Source organism: Lutra lutra, chromosome 8 (assembly GCF_902655055.1).
Source record: "Lutra lutra chromosome 8, mLutLut1.2, whole genome shotgun sequence".
Classification (NCBI taxonomy): Eukaryota; Metazoa; Chordata; class Mammalia; order Carnivora; family Mustelidae; genus Lutra; species Lutra lutra.
In genome coordinates this window covers 70258646-70282946 of record NC_062285.1, presented here as the reverse complement: position 1 = coordinate 70282946, position 24301 = coordinate 70258646, and the positions used below count along the sequence as shown (strand labels likewise).

At 37.9% G+C, this 24301-nt stretch overlaps 1 protein-coding gene across 1 annotated transcript in view; it reads left to right on the top strand.

Annotated features, from left to right (window-relative positions):
* The window catches only part of FGD4 (FYVE, RhoGEF and PH domain containing 4), a 220411-nt gene that overhangs the window by 169301 nt on the left and 26809 nt on the right, over positions 1 to 24301 (top strand). The window contains 4 exon segments of the mRNA XM_047740878.1: positions 1278 to 1788; positions 17403 to 17492; positions 19514 to 19659; positions 20105 to 20261. Of these exon segments, the coding sequence (XP_047596834.1) occupies positions 1278 to 1788; positions 17403 to 17492; positions 19514 to 19659; positions 20105 to 20261 (904 nt within the window).

The following is a 24301-nucleotide window of genomic DNA, read 5'->3' as shown; positions in this document are numbered from 1 at the left end:
ATTTTCTGGCACTTAATAAATGCTATCTGCTGTTGTTGAATGACTGCCACGATCACCATTACAGTTACTATTACCAATTCTTGATCCCTGACCACTTTCCAGATGCCTAGCACTGTGCTATGAAGTGGAAGAAAGCAGAGAACAAGATAGGCGTGCTCTGCACCCTCACAGAGTGTTAGTCTGTATTCGTCTTGTCTCCTTATTAGGTCATAGGAATCTCTCCAAGATTGCAGCCCAGAGATTTATGTTTTTCCTCCCCCGGAATCCTAGATTAAAATGTTATACAAACATTTACATAGGGACATTGTAATAGATTGGCAGCTAGGTTCTATTGTACTATTAGGGTTATATATATAATATCAAGTAATAACAAGAGCTTTAAGAAAAACTAAACGAGATGTGTAGTTTATGGCAGAGTGCACTTACAATAGATAGAATAATCCAAGAAAGCCTCTTTGAGGTGAACATGTGAGCAGAATCCTGCATAATGGGAAGGAGTCAGCCACCCCGATGTCTTGGTGAAGGTCATCCTGGGCAGAGAGAAGAGCAGCTGCAGAGACCCTTAGATGCACACATTGGCTTGTTGGGAGTGTAGGAACAGCAGTGAGACAGGACTGGCAAGAGATGGTGAGTGAGGACAAATAGAACTGAATGGGGCTAGGGCAAGTGAGGGCTCATGTGTACAGACTCCTAGGCCAGGGGCAGGAGGCTAGATTTACCTCCTAAGTGTATAGGGTGCCCTGGGAGAGTTTGACCTCTGCGGTTGACCTGGAGAAACTGGGTTTGAAAGGATGGAGACTGGAGGCAGAGAGGTCAGTTAGGTTATGGCAGCAGGGCTAACAACATTTCTGAGACTATGTTCTGCTTTGTAAACAGAAGGAACTTATGATTTCTAACCTGTTCCTAAATTGGGATCTGAAGATAACTTGTTTTTAATATGTACAAAAGTAAAAATCTTGACAAAAGATGGCTTTCACTATAAATACTTCTCACATTTCAGTCCTTACTGATGTGCCGTATTGACAAACAGTGCAAGGAAATGTTCCAGACCCTATTGCAAATGTTCGGTCTTCCCATCTTTACTTGGATGTTTACTTAAGTGTGTGTAGCATCCCAAGAGACTGCGAACTATGCCCAACTGTTCCAATTTATGTTTCTAAAACCATCAGAGGAAAAGTCTTCACTAAATATCTCCTTTCCATTGGAATAAGCTGGTCTGTCTTCTAGAACATTTCCATGCCAGTGTTCACATGCTTCTCTTGTATTTTATCTTTCAGCACATTATCAAATTACAGTGATTTGAAGAAAGATTCTGGTGTGAACCTGAATGTTCCTAGGACCCCAGGAAGGCACGGACTGACAACCACCACTCAGCAAAAGCTCCTCTCCCAGCACCTACCACCGAAGCCGGAAAATGACACCAATCCAACTCAGGGTGTACAGACTGGTGTGGCTAATGGTGTGATAGCTGCACAAAACCAGATAGAATGGGAGGAGGATAAAGCAGCCACTCTTAGCCCAGAAACTCCAGTTCAAGCTCTGGAACCCTTGCTTGCTGTGAGCCTAGTGAATGGAGAAGGAGAGGAGGAAGCGACCACAGGCCCTGCATCCCCCACAGCAAAGGACGATGATGGAAATGCTGCTGACAGTAGCTGCAGGACTCCCAGGGTCAGCCAGGTGCTCCCCCTGGAAGAAGGAAGGGCAGACACGGAAGCCCAGGTGCAAGAGCAGGAAGATGGAGAAAGCCCTCTGGAATCGGACCAGCTAGACCCTCACCCCGAGATGAAGGTAACACATGGGACCGGGTCGTAAGTAGAGGAAGCACCAACTGCTCCACTGGTTTTAAAACTCTACTCACTAGCACCTGTGAGATGAATGAGTCAGATCACCTGCACCACCAGTTAAACAGTTTTTAAGCATTAGCTGCTAATGAATGTTACCCCTACTCTATGAGGAAATATTTCACTTTTTCTGGTGTCGTTTCTGTTGATCTTTCTATTATGCTTTCAAGAGTCAGAACATTCGGAAGACATCAATATAGGAAAACCACAAGCTTGTTGTTTTTACTTAGAGAGGAAGAAAATGTTCTTTGTTGCTCTAGATGTAAGGGCTAGATCCCTAATATTTATGGACTAAGCAAGAGGAAATGGTGTAATTTTCGCTTTTCACACATTTCTAGTCTAGACCTGGAAGAGTAACTTGCACTAGCACATGTTTCATTTAAGGACACAAATATGGGAGTGCTCACAAATTATTCAACAGATTGTAACCATAGCTCTTTCCAGGCTTCTAATTGTTTTTGTCATTTTTAAAAAAATTTCTAATTAGTATAGTTTTAAAACAGTGGACTTAATCTTGGATTTAGAAGCCTCTTTAAAGATCATCTTAGGAGCCGCCTGAGCAGCTCAGTCAGTTAAGTGTCTACGTTCGGCTCAGGTCATAGTCCCAGGGTCCTGGGATCAAGCCCTGTATTGGGAATTGTTGCTCAGCAGGAAGCCTGCTTCTCCCTCTCCCACTCCCCCTGCTTATGTTCCCTCTCTCTCTGTGTCTCTCTCTGTCAAATAAATAAAATCTTAAAAAAAAAAAAAAAAAAATATATATATATATATATATATATATATAATCTTAGTTAAGCGATTCATTTATAGAAGTAGGGACAGTTCCAGAAAGCCGAAGTGATTTTTCAGGTCACAAAAGCCTGGACCCTTGTGCCCTGACTGACAGGCCAATATTTGATACAAAAATATCATAAACTTAAGTGCCTAAACGCAGGAAGTATCAACGAATACAGCATCCACGAATAATGTATTAGAGAGAGGGGAAGCTCTGGCAAACTAGAAATTTAGATCCTTTCCAAAGAGGGCTGCAATTCAGTGAAACTGATTCAATGGCATATCTGTCTGTGTGTGGAATCTAAGCTTAATAGCTGATTTGCTGGTGAGATACATTCCTAATTCACCTGGGCTACAGAGAAACTTTAATACAATTCTAGGAAAAAGACCATTGCATTTGTACTCTTTATTTATATCAATAAGATGCTTTGGAAGAATTAATAAATACAACTTTTACAAAATACCTGGAATTTCTCAGATCAAAGGTGCAATATAAGCATCATCATACAGTTCACTGGAAGACAAAGTTGTTTATGTGTCTGAGGACCAAAAACAAAAAAAACACACACACATACAAAAAAGTTCCCATTGCTCAGTTTCTCTTTTTAATTATAAATAACAGTCTGTGTAGGAGAGTTGAGAATTGAAAATTTGGCAATTATAGGAAAATCTGTCAATGACAAATCCAAGTTCTAAATTTATTGAGGATTTTTTATGGTGCTGTGCCTTAAGTGGCATTAACAAAGGGAAAAATTCAAAAGGACTGGTACTAAAATATCAGAGTAAAAAGCAATTGATGTATTTACAACTTTAACTAAAATGAAATCCATGTTAGAGGACAGCTTTTACTAAACCTGAAAAAGGTCCCAAGTAGACAAAAAGACAGGGATTTATTTTCTTCCAGTTAGTGAATAAATTTTAAGTGCTGACTGTCAGGCAGGGAAAGTTTAAATAAGGAAGTGGGTGGAAGAAAAGTGAGTCATACTTGGTAACGTTATCTGAAACATTAAAGAGACAGAGCCCTGCAAAGTGAATCTCTTCACTACATCTTGAGGTGGTGCCGCTGTGGCTTGAACCATGGTGAACAGAAGAGGAGGTTAGAATCAAGAAGCTCGAGATTCCTTTAATAGTTGGGATGATGCCACCAGCAAGTGCTTATAAAGCAGTAAGAACTATTCTTATTAATATTTTCATTGGTCATGCCTTTGGTTACTGGGTAGTACTTTTTTTCCCCTGACCTATATTATTATCTGTACATTCTCATAGATGAGTCATATTTGGTTTGGGAGAGACTTGAATAGGGGCTTTGGTATTAAACTAGTGCAATGAAGTAGCACAGCTGGCCTTTCTCCCATATGGGAGTGAGTAGTGGACAGCACATGCTGTGTGTAGGAACAGAAGTGCCGTTCTCTCTGTAGAGCTATTGATACAAAATACCTCATGTGTCTCTCATCCGAAAGGGAGTACTGGGAGGCGCCTGGGCGGCTCAGTCTGTTAAGCTCTGCCTTCGGCTCAGGTCATGGTCCCGGGATCTTGGGATCGAGCCCCACGTTTGGCTCCCTGCTCGATGGGGAGTCTGCTTCTCCCTCTCCTGCCTGCAGCCCCCCTGCTTATGTACTCTCCCTCCCGCCCTCTCCCTCTCTCTCTCTCTCTCAAATAAAGAAATAAATCTTGTTTTAAAAAATAAAGGGAGTGTTAGGATTTAATTTCTATGTGATGATAATATGTTCTCCTTTGTTGCTCTGGTGTCTGTTACATTGCCTTTGTTCAAATACACAATTATAAATGTTAGTAATGTTAAGATGGTAAATTTTATGTGATATATATATTTTGTCACCGTTAAAAAAGAAAAATGAAATGTTAAAAATAAGCTAGTCATATATAGTAGGACCATTGGAACCAGGAAGTTTGGGTGCTGCTTCTGGCTCACCCACTAACTAGTGGTATGACCTTAAATCAAATTATTTGTGCCTTTAGTTAAAGAATATTAACTGGGTGTGATTGTAAAGCCCTTTTCAGTGATACTGTAATAATCACTTTCTGCTGTTGTTGATGAGTATCTTCCTTTGTTAGCAAGCCGGTATTGCCAGCTGCCTCTTGAACTGTCTAATGTATCAAATCTCTTAAGATATAAAGGAATATCTGGGTTTCACTATGCAGGCAACTGAAAGAAATTACTTCGGTCTTTATATAACTCAAGGTAGAGACATCACGATAGTCTTAGCTAAGTTTAAGCCAGTATTAAATGTAATGGCTGTTTCTTAAATGCCTGTCAAGAATGGGAGAAGGAGGGATTGGGGGATAAAGGGGTAGGAGCAGAGTAGAATTGCAAAGATTGTCCAAAAAAGCAGATACACACTAAACTAGATCTTGAACAGTTATTATTAATAATGAGAACTGACTTGAAAATTGTCTCAGCTTGAGTAACTTTCAGTGATATCTGATATATTATTGTGATCAAGAATCACTTCAGTGGTGAATACAGAATATTTTTACTTTTACTATGTAAAAGATAATACCTACCTCATTGAAACTATTATTCTTACCATACTTTAGCAAAGCTACACTTTTCCAATATTTAAACTTTCCGCAGCATCAGTGATCTCGATCGAATACAGCCAGACACCTCAAAGTAAGCAGATAGTTTTTTAAAAAACCTCTGAAATAAAGGAAAATTGTGAGCGCTTTGTGACACCTTTAGCTCTTACCCATAAGGTGTTATCAGAATCTTTAAATTAAGGTGAATTGTGCGTTACAAGAGATTAAAAGACTGAAGTCTGCTAAGGGGAAGTTGTCATTAGAAGGAAACCTTAAAACCCCTAAGTGACAGGGGGCAGGAAACTGTCACATGTGCCTGCATACTTGAGGGCTTCAGTACTTCAGGGGTAACAGTATTATAATCCCTGTTTGGCATGACTGATTTGGGTTATCATAAATAGCTTAACTATATTAAGAGACTCAGGTAAATGGGTCAGGACATTTTAGAATGAATTTCATTTAAGGATGGATTTTTTTTTTTCTCAGATTTATGTGCTTCAGTGGGTAAGCTTCATTAGAAATGCATTAGTATGGAATGCATTCATTGATTACACCATTTAATAAACACTTCTTTTTATAGTTTTCATGAGCCTTTTAATACTTTAACAGGTTGTAGTTGTAGATCTCCCTGAGACTTATAGTGTTTCCTTCCTCTGTATTTCATATTGTAAGCCAAATATAAACCTGCAGATGTATGCTTTCTAAGACTAAAGTTGATAGAAATTACAAATCTGCTATTGGCAACATAATAATAAGTCTAATAATAACAGTTTTATCAAGAATATTATAGATACCTTTTATTTTATTTTTTTAAGAGTTTATTTTTTTATTTGACAGAGAGGGATCACAAGTAGGCAGAGAGGCAGGCAGAGAGAGAGAGGGAAGCAGGCTCCCTGCTGAGCAGAGAGCCTAATGCGGGGCTTGATCCCAGGACCCTGAGCTGAAGGCAGAGGCTTAACCCACTGAGCCACCCAGGCGCCCCTACAGACATCTTTTATTTATTTTTTTTTAAAGATTTTATTTATTTATTTGACAGAGATCACAAGCAGGCAGAGAGGCAGGCAGAGAGAGAGGAGGAAGCAGGCTCCCTGCCGAGCAGAGAGCCCGACTCGGGGCTCGATCCCAGGACCCTGAGATCATGACCCGAGCCGAAGGCAGCGGCTTAACCCACTGAGCCACCCAGGCGCCCCTACAGACATCTTTTAAATTAATCCTTCATTTCACCAAAAATGAAAGAAATTATATAACAAGGTGAGGAATTGATGAAGATAGAAATTTAATACAACTGATAGAGAATTGACAACATAGAGATTTATAGAAATATTTTTTTAATTTAATATTTAAAATAAAATAAAAAATTTAAAAAAATTTTTTAAATTAAGTTTTTTTTCTAGTGCCTTGTTTTTTTAATTACCATTTTACTTACATTTTGACATAAGCCTTGAGAGTTTAAAACCTTTGAACATACTCAAAAGTTAAGAAGATAATCATCTTTTAAGGAAAAGAATGACAGAGAATCAAATTTAGAAGTAGTGCAAATAGAAAACCAATGCTATAACCCAGGTTAACTAATTTCCTTTCTTTTTTCTTTAAATTTCACTTAATTGTGAACCTTAACACTGTTGATTTTGCAGGATATAATATAAGGTATCAGAGTTTTCTGTGAGTTAAAACATATCTAACCTTGGTTGTCTCTTCCTTATGATGGGCTACAAGTTCTTTTTTTTGTGAGACTTTAAATTTCTTTGCTCACTTCTTGAAAAATAAAGGGGGCAGCTGTTGAGATCATGTTAGACCTGAAGACAAATAATAAGTTACTCCCTAGCTATTTCTTCTCTTGCTAACTCAGCTTCCATTCTAAGAATGTGAAAGACGGCAGAAGCAATGGAATTATCCAGCTTCACTAGTCAGTCTTTGTTTTTGCTGGTATTACAGTGGAAGTTCTCACTTAGAACTGAATGGTGAATTTAGAAAGTTCTTTATTTTGTGGAGGCTCCATTTAGTATAGTGGAAAGGTGTAAGAAAGTAAAATGAGAAAAAAATGAACTTCACAGAGACTGTACCTGAAAAAAACACCTATTCCATTTGTAAATTCAGTATGTGGGGCATACTGTGCTAGGTGCTAGAAACAAATGAACAAGACATACCCCATCTCCAAAGCCTCAGTCTACACAGTAGAGAGACATAAGTAAATCCCCATACTATGGTATGATCCATGCTTTGCAAACACAGATATGGAATGACCTGTGCCTGGGAGGGGACCGACTGTGGGTGCAAACTGCTGAAAAGCAGTTGAATTTAGCTTAAAGCAAAATGATGGGGAAATTGCTGGGTAGTTGAGAATGGACGGGAATGTGGTGAGGTAGTGAAGAGTGGCTGTATCTAGTCAGAGACAAGTGGATAGATGCCATATTTGTGGGTGTTTCTGGCCTGAGAAGAAAATGCCAAAGGGCCAGAGAATTGTGTATAGAAGGATGGCTTTAAAAAGAAAAGCTATGGATTGCAGTGGGTTTGTATGCTTAAACTGTATTGTTCCTTGCTGAAAACAGTGGGTTTTTAAAACTGTGGATAAAAGTTAATAATCCTCCCAGAAAAATCAAGAAAATGCAGCCAAGCATAGAAAATACAAAAATCACCCATATTTCCATCACCCAAAGAGAGCTGCTTTAGTATTTAACATTCCAGCTTGTTTTTCTGAGCTGATTTTGGGGGGAACACTTTTTTTTTTTTCAATAGCCTAGTATATGGTCATTTTGCATCCTGTTTTGTAGGATTAAACATAGGAGTTTTCCTGTGTTATTTCAAACTTTCCATAAGTCTAATACTATCTGGCCTCTGACTTCTGAGGCACTTAGTTAAAGCATGGAAGTGACATGATTATACATCTGTGGGTTTTAGAGAAATGAGTCAGATAAAAGGAAAACAGATGGAGCAATTGTAAGCAACTGCAGTAATCCAGGTGTGAGAGGATGAGGTCCTGGACGGATGCGGCAGTGGGTTAGGACAAGGAAGAGAGATTTCTGAGGGCCTCCTGGATGGAGGTAGGGAATGAACCATGTTCAACTCCTAGCTTGAATGAGTGGCAGATGGTGTATCACCTACTGAACTACAAGAGAATAGAAGGAGCAAACGCATTTGGGAGGGCAAAAATTTAATTGGCTTTAGACATACTGAATTTGAGGCACTCGTGGACTTTCCTCATGAAGGTGTCTCAGACGAAAATGAAATACTCTGGAGACGTTACCATCAACTGGTTAAGGATGAAGACTTTAGATTTAAAAGAGATGAGTTCACATTCCAGCTTTGTCACTTACCAGTTAGGTGACCTCAGACATAGTACTTTACTGTAATTTGACAGGTCTTGGTTTCTCACTATGTTCATGAAATAGTTGAGGTGGCTGACAGGAAGGAATGTAATTGTGTTTGGAATGATGGGAGGAGTAGAGTTGCTAATTAGGTGAGTTTTGTACTACTGAGCTTATGGTACCTGTAGGACGTCTGTTGGAGATATTAATGAAGCAAGTGGAAATACAGATCTGGAGCTCAGGAAAGAGGATAAGAATGTAAGAGGATGTACATAAGGGTGTGATTAATATTGCTAAAATAGAATGTGCAGGAACAGGAAGAGAAGGGCAAGGACTGAGCTGTGGAGAGCACAAACATTATCAAAAAGGGAACATACTGAGTTGTGTGAGAGGAAAAAGAAGAGAGAACAATGTCCTGAGAACCACAGGATTTGGGGGAGGGGGGCACAGGATTATTGGTGAGCATATAAGAATGGTCATCATTTAGAATAAGGAATCTTGAAGCCTTGGCCTTACTGGGACAGTATAGCTAACTAGCTCAGAGAACCTGGCTAACCAAATTAATAAAAGCAGTACATTTACATTGCGCATATACTGTTTGCAAGGCACTGCAGTAAGTACAAAGAGGAAACAGCTGAAAAAGAGTATTGAGATAAATAACCATCATGTAAGATATCTTGACTTAAAGGGGAAAAGAGAACTCAAAGATAAAGTCAAGGTTCAGAGCATGGCTGAGAGGGTGAATTCTTCCTTGTTACCATAAATCAAGGAGTAGGGCGAGTCTGGAACTCAGTGAGTGAAATACTAAGACTACAGTTTAGAGGTGACTCTTAGGCTTGGTGCTGAATGTGTCCATTAGGAAAGCGCCCCCAGAGAGGCCAGTGAGATAGCCTCCAGGGGTTGAGGACAATGGAAAAGGTTAGGTCTCATGGTGACTTGTGACTAAGATTCTGAAGGCCAAGGTCAAAGGTAGTGGGCATAATCAACGGTCTCCCCAGCATTGCTGAGTGGCCTGAAACTCAAAAAAAAAAAAAAAAAAAAAAGATCAAAGGTACGGTGGGAGTGAGGCAAGTTCTGCAGATCAGCAATACCAAGAGAACAAGGAGATAATGGAGTCAAAGATGGGGTTTAACAGCATATTGACATGAATCAGGAGGTTTGGGAAAGCGAGGTGTTTGGAGGTCACAATGCATATAAAGACACTGTTTGGCATAGGTGGGAGAGAAATGGAAATGCCAGATCTTAAAAACACAGCCGTTGTTGTATGTGCCTTAAAACTAAAGAAAATAAAACAAAAGCAATATACCATAACCCTGGGGGTCAGGAAGACAGGCTCAAAAGCCAGACTTTCTAGGTTTGCAACCCAGCTCAGCCACTTACTTACTAGTTGTATGACCTCGAACAGGTCACTTAAATCTCTCTGTACCTTAGTTTCTTCATCTGCAACGTGGAAATAATAATACCTGTCTTACACAGTTATTACAAGGCAAAGATCATTGAATCGTAAAGGATTTAGAACACTGCCTTAAAACATAATGTGAGCTGTCTGTTAGATAAACATAAATTAAAATCCTGTTTCCTCATCTGTAAGTCAAGATGAACAGACTCATGACCTGAGATATCCCTTGATAGATCCAATGTTCAGCGTATCCTGCCAGGTGATGATCCCAACAGCTGTTGGTTCCAGGTTAAGCTGACGTGCTCCCTTGCGGGATGCACAGAAATAATTTTGCATGCCACTTCCTTTTTTTAACCCTGGTTTCCTATATTTTGTTTGTTTCTCTTGCTTGAGGACCATCGGTTATTTCCACATAGTGCACTCACTTATGTGCACGAGGTTTTAACTCTAGGGAACTATCATCAGAAACACTTATTAGTGACCTAATTACTTTGATCATCTGCTTAGACTTGGGATAGGTTAATTCAGTTATTGATTGTGAGCATATATTAAATTGTCCTCAGTGCCTGATCTTTAATTTCTGCAAAAGGCAAAGGACAATTTAGTCTAATGTGTACTAAACTGGGCATAAGAAGAACAAAGTTCTCTATTTACTACCACTTACTTCCTGTCTGATCTTGTGCAAGTTTAACTAAATTGTCCTTCTCAGTCCAAGCTCTCTTTTGCCCTTCTCCCTGCCCTATCTCAAAAGGATATAATGTAAACCTTCTGATTAAAGCTTCTCACTTGACTCTTCTCTGTTTTGAACTGAATAAATAGTGTAGAGGACATCAGATTGGAAAAATAGTGGTGCTGGGTCAAAAGTAGGCTTGGACTTTGCTCCCAAAGCTTCCTGAAGGATCATGCTAAAGTAAAAACTGTTTATTCTTGTGATACTATACATTAAAGCCCTAGGAAAGGGATAACATGTGTGTATCATAGTGAGTATTCTTTTTCCTGTAATGTGAACCTGGTGATAATTTCTTGCTGATTACAGATCTTCCCTGAGACCATGTGACCTTCCTTATGGCATAATTATATGATCTTAATTGAACACAAAATCTGTATTTTATTCCCTTATCTCCTTATCTCACAAATCCATAGGGGCTTCTCTTAAAGAGCTGTAACAAAGCAAGAACTTTATTTTTACAGACCAAGATAGGAATCCTGGTTCAGTCACTTCCTAGCTATATGATTTTAGGCATGTTCCCCATCCTCATTAAGACACTGCTTCCTTATCTATAAAATGAGAAGATAATGATATCTGCTTCCCAGGATATTAGTAGGATTCCACTAGATAATTCATGTGAAACACATACAGTATGCCTAGCACACAGTAAATATTCTCTAAATAGTTGGGGCCGTCACTGTCTCTCACTTGTGATTGCCTTCCTTGGCTTCCCTGATCTTTAGTATAATGAGAAAAAAATCTGTACAGTTCTGGAATATTGGAATGAAGGTGTCAAGACAGGTTAGAGACTTTAAGATGCTTTTTGAGATGATAGGCCAATTATGTGACATTCAAATATCATTGTCGTCTCATTTTAAATTGTCACCTGGAGCCACATGGAAGACTTTAATGTCTAGGAAGACATTAAAAGTGAGCTATCAAAATGTTGATGCATCTCATGAATTGTACAAAATCAAGTGTTTATTCCCTAAGTTGACTCATCTTACTTTGAAAGAATGGACTTCAGGAAAAGCAGAAACATATGTATTCATACAAAGCCACATTTGCCTTCTCCATGGAAGAATTTAATTAATTGGTTAGAAACTTCCAGGACCTAGAAACATTCATTCTGGTCGTAAAAAACCCAATAATTTATATACATATTATTTTAAATATAACTGATAATGAATATATGGAAAGAACTGTAAGAACTTTTAATAGTTTTGATTCAATGTATTTAGAAAAAAATTCTTCCTGCTTAAAATAAAATCATGAGACTATGCACTGAAAAGCTAAAAAGTATAATTGAGTAGGAAAGCATGAAATCAATATCTGATTCATTTTTTATGTAATTGAAGGTTTTGCCCTTAACGTGTCTTCTAGAAAACTCTAATTGTTGACGAACCTTTATATGAAGTTCTTTCCAAAATGTCTTCTCCCCTGCTTGGTGTCTTGAGGCATGTGGCAATGCGTATGGCACTGAAGAATGAGTTGCTGGCTCCATACAAGTGTCTTCTGCCTACCCAGTAAATGAAGTCTGTGAGCGGCAGTGGGGGCTCTTTGTCTGGGCTCCTGCCATATGGAAGTGTCATGCCAAAAGGTCTGAAAAGGAGCAGCAGGAGCTGGTGACATCTGTAAGTGGGGAGGCAGAACCGACAGTGCTGCCCATTCAGGAGCCAGCGGGCACAGTGACTCACCACCAGGCTGAACCTGACCTAGTGGGAAGGCAGAGGATCTCTCCTGAAAGGTTGCTGCACATGCGAAGGCGCACAGTCCTAGCCTAGCAAGTGCACTGTGCAGAGAGGAGAGAGAAGCAGAGGAAAGTAAATTGTGTCCTTTTTTCCTGTAAGAGACATGCATCTTACCTTTTCAGTTGGGATCGTTTAGACATACTCTATTGTATTTTTGTTTGAGGCAATACTCTGAGAATCAGCTTTCAGTGTAGGGACGTGGTGATTCTTTGCAAGTGAAAAAAAATCTTATTTTATAGAGGAATATCAAAGGTAAGATGGCTTTTCTATAGCATATTTATCATTATGTTAAAAAGTGAAGTCTGTGTATTAGGCTAATGGGATTTTTTTTTGTTAAATCAATATTGTGTGGCTATTACTGTTTTCCAAAAAAATCATTAAGAATATATGACTGTTGGGGCGCCTGGGTGGCTCAGTGGGTTAAGCCTCTGCCATCAGTTCAGGTCATGATACCAGGGTCCTGGGATCGAGCCCCGCATCGGGCTCTCTGCCCCTCAGGGAGCCTGCCTCCACCTCTCTCTCTGTCTGCCTGCCTCTCTGCCTGCTTGTGATCTCTGTCAAATAAATAAATAAAACCTTAAAAAAAAAAAAAAGAATATATGACTGTTAGTAAAGTGCTGAGCACAAAGTAGGGGTATATAGTTGTTGTTTTTTTTTTTTAAAGATTTTATTTATTTGACACAGAGAGAGAGAGATCCCAAGTAGGCAGAGAGGCAGGCAGAGAGAGAGAGGCAGAAGCAGGCTCCCTGCTGAGCAGAGAGCCCGATGCGGGTCTCGATCCCAGGACCCTGAGATCATGACCTGGGCTGAAGGCAGAGGCTTAACCCACTGAGCCACCCAGGTGCCCCAGGGGTATATAGTTTTAAGTGGCAAATAATATGAGACAATATTATATAACTTGACATATTTAACTTTCTACTTAAAAAAAAATTCCATCCTGGGGCTCTCTCTCTCAAATTAATAAAATACTTTTTAAAAAATAAAATGAAATTGGGAGGCTCAGTCGTTAAGCATCTGCCTTCGGCTCAGGTCATGATCCCAGGGTCCTGGGATCGAGCCCCACTTTGGGCTCCCTGCTCGGTGGGAAGCCTGCTTCTCCCTCTCCTGCTTCCCCTGCTTGTGTTCCCTCTCTTGTTGTCTCTCTGTCAAATAAATGAGTAAATCTTTAAAAAATAAATAAAATGAAATGAAATAAAGTTAGAAACCATTATATCATTATATCAAATATGACTGAATTTTTAATATCTGATAATTCTTTTTTTTTAAGATTTTATTTATTTATTTGACAGAGAGAGATCACAAGTAGATGGAGAGGCAGGCAGAGAGAGAGAGAGAGGGAAGCAGGCTCCCTGCTGAGCAGAGAGCCCGATGCGGAACTCGATCCCAGGACCCTGAGATCATGACCTGAGCCGAAGGCAGCAGCTTAACCCACAGAGCCACCCAGGCGCCCCAATATCTGATAATTCTTAATAAGATGCTGAGAAGCCTGTTATAATTAGAAATTATATTAGAGAAAGAATGTAAATTCAAATGCCTAATAGATACCACATTTCATTTTCAAGTGGGTAGTTTATATTTTGTTAGTCTGTATCCCTTGCAGACACTTATTACAGTCTTGTTTCTAGTTGCAGAGAAGAGTAAGAGTGAGAACCATGATGTAGAGTCCCATGCTTTCCTATGTGATTGGAATCTGATTCAGTTACCTTTTAACTGTGTGACTTGGGACAAGTCGCCTGGCCTTTCTGAGCCTTGGAATTTTTGTCTTGTTGTATGTGTGTGCTGCCTATAAAACAGGAATAATGTATCTATGCTATAGACTTATCATAAGGTTTAGTCAACTTATGTAAATAAAATATAACAGTGTCTTGTGCATAACAAGCAATCATTGAATAACTGTTAGCTGTTCTTCTAGTGAAATTTTTGTTTGGGTCCGTGATTTCCTCACCTCCACCACAAAAATCCCTAGTAACTTTTCATAAACCTATATGATGTGATGAAACTGAATGTCAGCAAGTTTACTCTTGCTTATCTTGTGTTGGTTTTGGCAAGGTCAGGGACCTGACATTAGAAGACCATCTGTGTGGAAGGACACAGGTTTTTGCTAATAACTGCTGACATCTCCCTTGGATTTTGCAAATTATGATCAGAATACCTTCAATTTGCCAAGTTCAGCTAAAGTATGATTTAGAGTCAGCAAAAGATCGTTTATTAAAAACTTCCTATTTAAGATCCTGTAGGATGTGGAAGACCTCAGGAGTGACTTCACTGCATAGCAATAACTGACCATATGACCTGTTGGTTAATGAATTCGCAGACTCATAAAAGATGTATTATTTTATCATGGCACAAACTTTGCTGGGTGGTTTTCTTTAGAGGTATTGGTTAAAACCAGAATCAGAGCATATGAAAGTATGTGAATGAGTCAAAAAGTTACAGTAGTATCACTATTAGAATAAAACTAAGGGCTTGGAAAGAGCAAGCCACTAATACTAATGACAACAAGGATGTGTCTCAAATGCATTTTGAGAAGTGGAAGACAAGTCTCAAAAGGCACATACTATGTGATTCCATTTACACAACATTCCGGAAAAGAGCAGATCTGTTAACAGAAGCTGGTGATAGGAGAAAGGCGTGGGGTGGAGAGGAGGGAGACCCAGTGCATCTACCCTCGTGTTTCATTGGCTCCTGAACCAGTCACTCTGTATTCTCAATTTTATACCAGTCAGGGCTGTCCTTTTGATCTGGGGCATGAGGATAATTTCTCCAAAGGAAAGGCTACACATAGTTGTAGATACACTGAACCAATCTGGATATCATTAAGAAATGGAAGGAAAGGATGTCAAATAGGCAAATGATAATGCTAATACTTTAACCTGAATTTGTTGTTTAACCAAAACCTTGGCTACTTGTGGGATTTAATGACTACATAGTTTTTATCTCAATATTTTTGAGACCACAAATTATTTACATAGTATTATGTTACTTTACCTGAAGACTTCACATAAAAATACCTCATTTCAGCGCTGCTGTAAAAAGCAAAATGATAATTTTTCACATTAGAAGAGATATTGCATAGGGGCGCCTGGGTGGCTCAGTGGGTTAAGCCTCTGCCTTCAGCTCAGGTCATGATCTCAGGGTTCTGGGATCAAGCCCTGCATCAGGCTCTTTGCCTAGCAGGGAGCCTACTTCCCCATCTTTCTCTGCCTGCTTCTCTGCCTACTTGTGATCTCTTTCTGTCAAATAAATAAATAAAATCTTTTAAAAAAGAAAACAGATATTGCATAAAGCATAAAAGTAGACCTCATATGTTGAACACAGTGAAGCATTCCTATAGCTTAATAGCATTTTATACATAGTTTAAAATGTAGCCTTCACACAAATTAGACACTGGTTTAGAATATACTTTGTTCTGCTTTCCTATTAGTTTTTACTAAACACTTACTGGGCTTCATACTTGCCTAGAATGAAAAGGATACTTCAGCAAGTAGCTAGGTAGAAATTTTTCAACAAAAAGATGTTCACATATAAAATACAAAATGAGAAAAAGGGGGGGGAGTAAAAAAATAGAAAATGGGTTCTGATAGGACCAAGCCCAAGAGCTTTGGATAGTTGAAGAAGGCTCCACGGACAAGGAATGGAAGAAATTCAGCAGACCATCCAAAAACAAAGTAAGTCTTAAACACCTAGAGAGAAAAAGCAAGAATGTATGCCATGCAGAGAGGATGGAAAGAAGAAAGGTTCGGGAATGGACATGTTTGGATCACAGTGTATTAGATTGGTTTGTTTGGAGGGAAGGGTACCTGCAGAGATACAATGAGAAAAACATCTGAGGAAGTGAGTAGAGATGGGATTTGAACAGCCCTGAGTGATACACAGAGTCTGGATTTTATTCTGTGGGTAAACAGAGAACTGTTGGAAGTTTTCCTTCTATGGAAAGTAGAAAGATCTTGGCAAAGCAGAGTTAGAAAGATTGCTCATACAACAGCATACAAAGTGGGTCTAACTAGCCAAAAAAAAAAAAAAAAAATGGTAGAATCACATCAACTGGGAGCTGGTGACTGGCCTGGACTTGAGATATGGTATGAGCAAAACTGGGTGGCAGTGATGAAAACTTAAATGTTGGATGCTAATATGAGTAGGAGCTCATAACAGCTGGATTTTGTGGTAGGGAACTAAGTTTAGAGTGATTCAAGATACCAAAGCCAGGTAACTGGAAAGGGATGGAACCATTACCAGACTGGTAAAGTTCTGGCGGGGTGGGGTGGGTAGCATGGGGTAGGGAGGGAGGTAGTAGGAGAGAGGTTTTCCTGAAAAGATGAGTTTGGTCTTACATTAACAGCATGCCAAAGTGGTAATAAATGTCCAACAATAGTTAATTTTGGATGATTGCTATTCATTCATTCAGCAATATTTTATTGAATGTCAGTATTTTATTGAAGAAAGAGAGTTACAATGTTAGCAAGAAAAAAATGTTCCCATTCTCATGGAACTGGCAAAACTATACAAATATATTTAACGGCTAAGGAAACATATACTGAGGAAATAATAAAATGTTTGTTTTTAAAATAATATGGGTAAAGGGAGGTGAGCATAGATGAAACAAGATTAACAATGAATTGATAGCTGTTGAATCTCAGTAATGGGTACATACTGGTTCATTTTACTCTTATATGTGATTGAAATTTTCTCTAACATTTTTTAAAAAGGCAAAAAGTTGGGTGCATAATGCTAATAATTAGACAAGGTATCTGATAGATTGATGAAATCACAGCTAAAGGGTGGCCTGAGAGAGGCAGGAAGAAAATGAGCCAAATACACTGTCTGAGAAAGATAAAAGGTGTTTCAAGGACAAAGATCATAATGTTAATTTTGACTAAATTTAGGCTAAATATGTTATAAGTTAAACCTAGCAGATTGTTTATTTTTAATTTTGTTCATTTCTGGTTGGATGGTCCTTCATGGCTGAAAGGAATTGAGTACCTGAGAAGCTTGAGAAAACTGTTTTGACTACTCGATAAGGTTGTTTATTACTTGAAAAATATGTCCAGGATTTATTTTCTAATATGTGAACATCTATTGTATTTTTAGGAAACTAATGAGCAAAAGCTTCACAAAATAGCCAATGAACTTTTGCTTACAGAAAGAGCTTATGTCAACCGACTTGATCTCTTAGATCAGGTAAGATTTTCCCTTTCAGGGTAATTTTTTGGCATTGTACATCATTTTTAGTAATCAAGGGGTTTTAGAAACTATAAAGGACATGACTGTTTTTGGCCAGTGGAAGCTTTTTCTTCAAGGAAATCTAGGATTTTTAGCTTTGGCAGTGAATTCAACAGACACAAAAGGTTTTCAATTCATAAAGAACAGATTCAAGGACTCTGAGTCACAAAATGCCTTTCAAATTATCTTTCAAAAATCAACACTACTATGTTTCTTGACCATTTATTATGATCCTAGATCCCTAGGATTATATTATACATATCTATTACCATTATAATCCAAATAAGAGACTGGTGATTCTCATTCATACATGAATATGTCACTGATTCTGTTTGTCTCATGCACTCTTCACCCCCATGTGAGTCATCTGAATTGACGGAGTAATAGGGCCAGAAGAATTTTGAGCCTTCACTTACATGTTCAAACTTGTAGGAGACCTCTAATACAGTGCCTGGTGTAAAGTTGCATGGTCAATTTTTTTTGGAAATGACATCCTACTTTCTCACATTTTGTACTCTCATCATGGTGGAGCCTTGAGTATCATTTCAAAAACATGTACATTTACAAGCAAAATTTTAAAATACATCATAAGAAGCACTTGAAAACCAAGGCCTCTTAATATTGTTTTAATGATAAAAGAATAAGATAATTAGTAGATTGTTCATAGAGCCTCCTCTTACTAGAAGAGAAAGTTGCCATGTTTAAGTGTTGATTCTAAAAAGAATTGTCCGACTTCTGCCATTGGAAAACTGGAGCTTCAGGGGAGCATGCCATCCTGGGCAACCTTCTTATCATCGGTTCTTAGAGTGAACTCTAGCCCTGTTAGAGTGAGCCTTAAGGGATCAGATTAGGGTTCTGTTCTTTGAAATAAGGAGTTCGTGACTTAAACACTCACTTTCCAAAAAATTTCACTGTAAGTCCATCAATTCATGTTGAGTTGGTATATTTGAAACAATTTTTCTCTTCATGGGCATTACAGACCTGAAATATTAGGTATTCCCATGTTTTTTTCTCTTAATCCGGTTTTGTGGTTTTTTGTTTTTTATTTTTTGTTATTTTAGCCATATTAGCTTGGCAGCTACTGTTGCTGACCTTTTAGAATTTTAGAGTCTTAAATACTTACAATATCTTATCTATTAGAGTTTTTAAGGACATAATTTTGTGTTCTTTTTGCCTCCCAAGAAAATGCAGTGGAGGTGTATTTAGAAAATTAACAACCATCTGGACATTATGAGGGAACAGACCTCCTTCTGCCTACATTTAACAGAATGGTAATTAAGAGGTATAGTAGCTCTAGTGGAGTATAGCTTAAGACTGCAATTATTTTTTATTGTTTTTAAGATATTCATTATTATGTGCAGGAGATCCTTTTATCCTCTTTTAAGTGTTCAGGTTATCATGCATTATTACTTAAAAGCAGGGAAACATCTGTGAGCTGAAATACTTTTACTTATCCACTGACCAGATACTTACTAAGCACCTATTCTGCCGGGGGGATCTAAACTATGATGGCCTCCCTCCCCAAAGGGGCATACAGTTTTAATAGGGAAAATGAGATTTATGCCAACAAATTACAGTAAGGGGCAATATGATATATGCCACAAAATCATTCAAAATCATTCAAAACATAAAGAGGAGTGCAAAATACCACAGTTGTTGTATATAAAGTTTTCCATCTCTCTTAACTCTACCTGTAGATAGGAGTAAATCCCTTTACCTCAGTTGGAAATTCTCTGGCATAGAAAGATTAAAATCTCCTAGATAGAAGCATGGCTTAGGTTAGAGTCAAGTTTTCTAATTCTAATTCCTTCTTCTCAATCAAAGCATATATTCGGACATTTCAAAAATGATTTATTTCTTGAACCATGAACCTTTTTGTTGATTGAACAAAAGTTACTGAGAGCCCACTCTATGCCTAGCACAGTGCTGGGTGGGAAACAATAAATTTAAAGTAATGTTTGCTTTATTCTCTTATTCAGGTATTTTACTGCAAATTATTAGAAGAAGCAAATCGAGGCTCCTTTCCAGCAGAGATGGTGAATAAAATCTTTTCTAATATTTCATCAATAAATGCCTTCCATAGTAAATTCCTATTGCCAGAGCTGGAAAAACGAATGCAAGAATGGTAAGAAGAGTAGATGTCAAATGATATGTCTAAGGCAGTCACGTTATGTGCTGTGTTATTTGCTTTTAAATTGAAACAATACTGCACAGAGAGCTATAGCCGAACATGGGTGTTAAATTTTTACCATAAAGACCACTGATAGGAATTGTGGTACACTATTAGCTTTGGTTGAAAAGAATTTCATCTCTGCTCTCCAGACTATCTTTTGACTAGTGGAGATGAGATATCAGGGGGTAATCTGGAGCTTTAAAAACTCCATAGCAGGTCTCTTTACTATGTCATTCCTAAACTCCCTTTAAAAAGGTACTGCTTCATTCTCTACCCATCTCACAGCAAGGTGGGTCTGATAAAGCACAGGGAGTGTATAGAAAGTGATCACTTCATTTGGAGTCCTGTTAATTCACATACTCTGTAAGAAATCTTAATGCTTTGTTTCTTTGTACAGGGAAACAACCCCTAGAATTGGTGACATCCTTCAGAAATTGGCACCATTCCTTAAGATGTATGGAGAATATGTGAAGGGATTTGATAACGCAATGGAATTGGTTAAAAACATGACCGAGCGTATTCCCCAGTTCAAATCAGTAGTTGAAGAAATTCAGGTAATTGGACTCTTTTGTTCAAGGCTATGAGTTAATTTTTCTGTACAAATCATAAGGTCTTCTAGATCTAAATTTGAGATTAAGACATCTTGTGAGGCTCTATGTCTCAGGGGTTAGAGCATTGGTCTTCTAAATTGAGACATCTGTCTGAGACAGCCAAATTCCATGCTGTTCTGAATTATGCAAAAATCATCTTTGCAAAATTAACATATTTATTGAGCACATGCCTTGTGCTAAGCAGTAAATTCTCCATTTACATTTGAGTCTAGCTTTTATAAAGATCCACATAAATTTATAAAGTGAGTTCCCATTCAGGTTTATGCCTCTCTTGTTTTCTTTTAGAGGTTGAGATGATAGAATGAATATATAAATGAATATAAAGAATGATTGCCATAAACCCTGACATTCTGCAAACATTATTATTCTGGGGTGTGTGTGTGTGTGTGTGTGTGTGTGTGTGTGTGTGTGACTTATATATGTATACTGATTTTTTTTTTCAATTTCACCAAACCTGGATAATATGCTTTGATAACACCATAGTAATTTCTGTTTGATTCTCTAGTTAAAGTTGTTAATGACTTATTACTTAATAAAGTTTAAAAATCAAAAAGGAATTCTATAGATCACATAAGATTTTTATGGCAGGGATTCTGCTGCTCCTTCTCTGTTTTCTTTTGTGCTAGATAAATATTTTTTATTTTACCATTTTAATCCTTTAAATTTTAAAACTGTTTTTCATTTTTTCCTGCTGTTTGTTGGAGGAATTATAATATGCATTTTAATTTATCACAGTCTTCTTCAGATTAATACTGACCTTAATTCTGTAAAATACAGGCATTTTGCTATGCTCCATGCTTTTAGTCTGAGATACATTACCCTTGTATGTTATAAATCGAATAATACAGAGATGTAATTATTATTTTTTATAACTTTATGTCTTTGAAGGAAGGGAGGATGTGAGAAAAAAAATCTATAAATATATTTATTAACCCATATATTTGCCATTTCTGAAATAAGTTTCTTTCCACGTAAAGTGATAAGTGTTTCTTGCAAGGCAGAGAATGAATAGCAACAAATTTTCTTGGTCTTTGTTTATCTGGGAATATCCTTTTTTTTTCTGCACTGTTGAATTGTGTTGCTGGATACTATCCAAGCTGGATAGTTTGTTGTTTTTTTTTTTCTTTCAGCAAAATGAATATCATTTCACTGTGCTCTGTCCTCTCTTGTTTTATATGGGAAGTTAGGAACTGTATTGATAATTCCTGTATGTGATGAATTGTTTTTCTCTTGATATTTTCAAATTTATTTCTTTACTTTTGTCTTTCAACAGTTTGAATAGGATGTGTCTAATGTGACTGTATTTTTCTTAGGGTTGAATTTCTTAGATGTGTAGGGTTTTTTAATCAATTTGAGAAGTTTTCAGCCATTATTTCTTCAAATAATTTAGTCCAATTCCACATATGTTGGTATTCTTGTTATTCTACAAGTTTCTGAGATGGTTCATTTTTCTTTATTCATTCTTCTGTTCTTCAGACTGTATCATTTCTCTGAGTCTTTTTTTGAGTTCACTGATTTTTTTTTTTTTTTCTCCTGCTGTCAAGTCCCTGTGGTGCATTTTTCATCTCAGCTCTTGTGCTTTTCAACTCCAGAATTTCCATTGGTTCTTTTTTTAATGCCTTTTTCCTTCTTGGAAATTGCTATTTGTGCATTCATTGTTGTTATACTTTTCGTGTTTTTCAAATACAACTTCCTTTAATTCTTTGAACATTTTTATAATAGCCACAGTGAACTCTTTGTTGGCTACATCCAGTATCTGTATTCAGAGACAATTTCTTTTGATTGCCTTTTTTTCAGTTTACTAAATAGTAATAGTTTACTATGTCTTTGAATGTCTCTCTCCCTTTTTTTTTTTTCTTCTGAATATTGGACATTTTAGGTAACCTATTGTAGCAACTCTGTATTCTGATTTCCCCCACTGAAAGTGGCTTTGGTTAGTTTTGTTTGCATAGTAACTTGCTTAGACTAAATCTATAAAATCCTCTGGTATGCAGTTGCCAATATCTCTACTCACTATATGGTTTAATATTTCTGTGTGTGGGTGTGTGTGTGATCCCAGCTTTCTAGGGATTGCCCCTATGTCTGTGTAGGTTATGGGGTCAAACAGCTATTGAACAGAGATGACTAAACAAACTACCTAGAGCCAGTAAGCTCTTGTCTGCTGATGGACCGGTCTATGCAGAGGGGAACGCATTTTAAAGATCAGACCATTTTCAAGTCTACTGGACCCTTTTACATCTCCTGTTTGTATGTTCAAGCCTCATGGTAGCCCGGAGACTGTGCTGGCTTAAGCTGTCTTCTGTCTCTGCTGATCATTCACACAACCTCAGCCAAGAATATTATTATCTAGCCTCCTCTCATCCCAGCCTCCAACCGCAGCTTCAGGCCAGTAGAGCCATTGGTCTTCCCCACTCGCCCACCTTCACTTTCACTGATGGTGTTGCTGGATGAGTGCATTGCCCACTGCTCCAAATCTAAGGAGCCCTCTCAACTTTAGCAGAGACATGCCAGTCCCACAGCCAGTCCCACCCAAACCGAACCTTCCAGTCATTGAATCTTCATTTGCTAAGGGAGGAATGGGTGTGACCCCAGGCTAGAATGCCACACATTCTCATTGTTCTTACCCAAAGGTCACCAGTTTTTATAAATGCTTTTCAGATTGTTCTGTGCCTTTGGTCTATTTCCAGATTGCCAAAATGGTGGTTTTATCAGTTTTATCTAGCTTTCTAGTTGCTTTTTCCAGGAAGGTTTTTTACTGTCTTTTCCTTTAGCCATAGACAAAAGTCCTGCCTCTTTCCAGTCACTCTTTCTTTTTCTTCTCTTGTGATTAAGCACTCATCTACCTTTCTGAACACTGGCTTCTTTGATTCTTTTACCAGCCCCATTGGCTTAAACTGGAATGGGGACAGAGTACAGGGTTGACTCCTCACATTCTTCTTGGCCTTCACACCCACATGCTCCTGGTCCTTTATCCATCATGTCCTACAGATGCCTCTAGGGTCCTTGTTTCCAATTATTTCCTACCTGTAAACTGTCATAGTCCTTGGGAATCAACCAACTAAATTTAGAAGTTTGCGGCTTAGTCCCTGGACTTCTCTGAGCCAGAGTTTCCCCATGTAAAAATGTGGGGATCAGTAATATTTTCCTATATTTCATCTACATATAATATATATATTTCCTGTACACATATACTATAGAGTCAAATGGAATGGCTAAACTTATATCATTAATATTTTATACTTAATTAAGGAAAGCTATTATTTCTTCAGCTTCCATGTTGATTTCAGGCTCTTTATACGTTTTTTTCCTGGTCCGCACCATAACTTCCAAACTAATTTCCCCATATCTCTCTAAAGCCATACTGCAGTAGGTTAATATTAATACATCTCCTATCTAACAATATTGCTCTCCTGCATGAAAACTTGCATTAGAAGAAGCAAGTCTAAACTCAGCTTGACTTATTACCCCAGATTTTTTCTTCCTCATCCCCTGTTTATATATATATATATATATATATATATATATATATATATATATATATCTTATTTTATATTTATATATTTATATTTTCCAGCCAAACTCAATGTTATATGTCCCACTGCCATGGGCCTGCTCTCCAAGGTCCCTCTTTCTGCACTTGTCCCCTGGTCTTCCTTTCCCTTCCCAACAGAGGCTGCCCTCATTGGAGTTCATGTCGAATGCTCTCTTGTCTGTGAAGGCTTTAGCTTCTTTGAATGCAAACATTATGTCTTAATACAACTTTAACACCCGATAGTACCTTGATCATGATATGAGTTCAATAAATATCTTAATGGGATTCCTGGTTTATTTAATATGAACAGGAACACATCTTATTTTTCAAGTAATCTTTTCCCTGTCTTCTGTTAACATTTTATTAAAAATAAGGGCTATAGACTCAATTTTGCTGTAAGAAAAGGAGATATATTCACAGAGTTCAGTTTCTAATGGAAAAGACTGACATG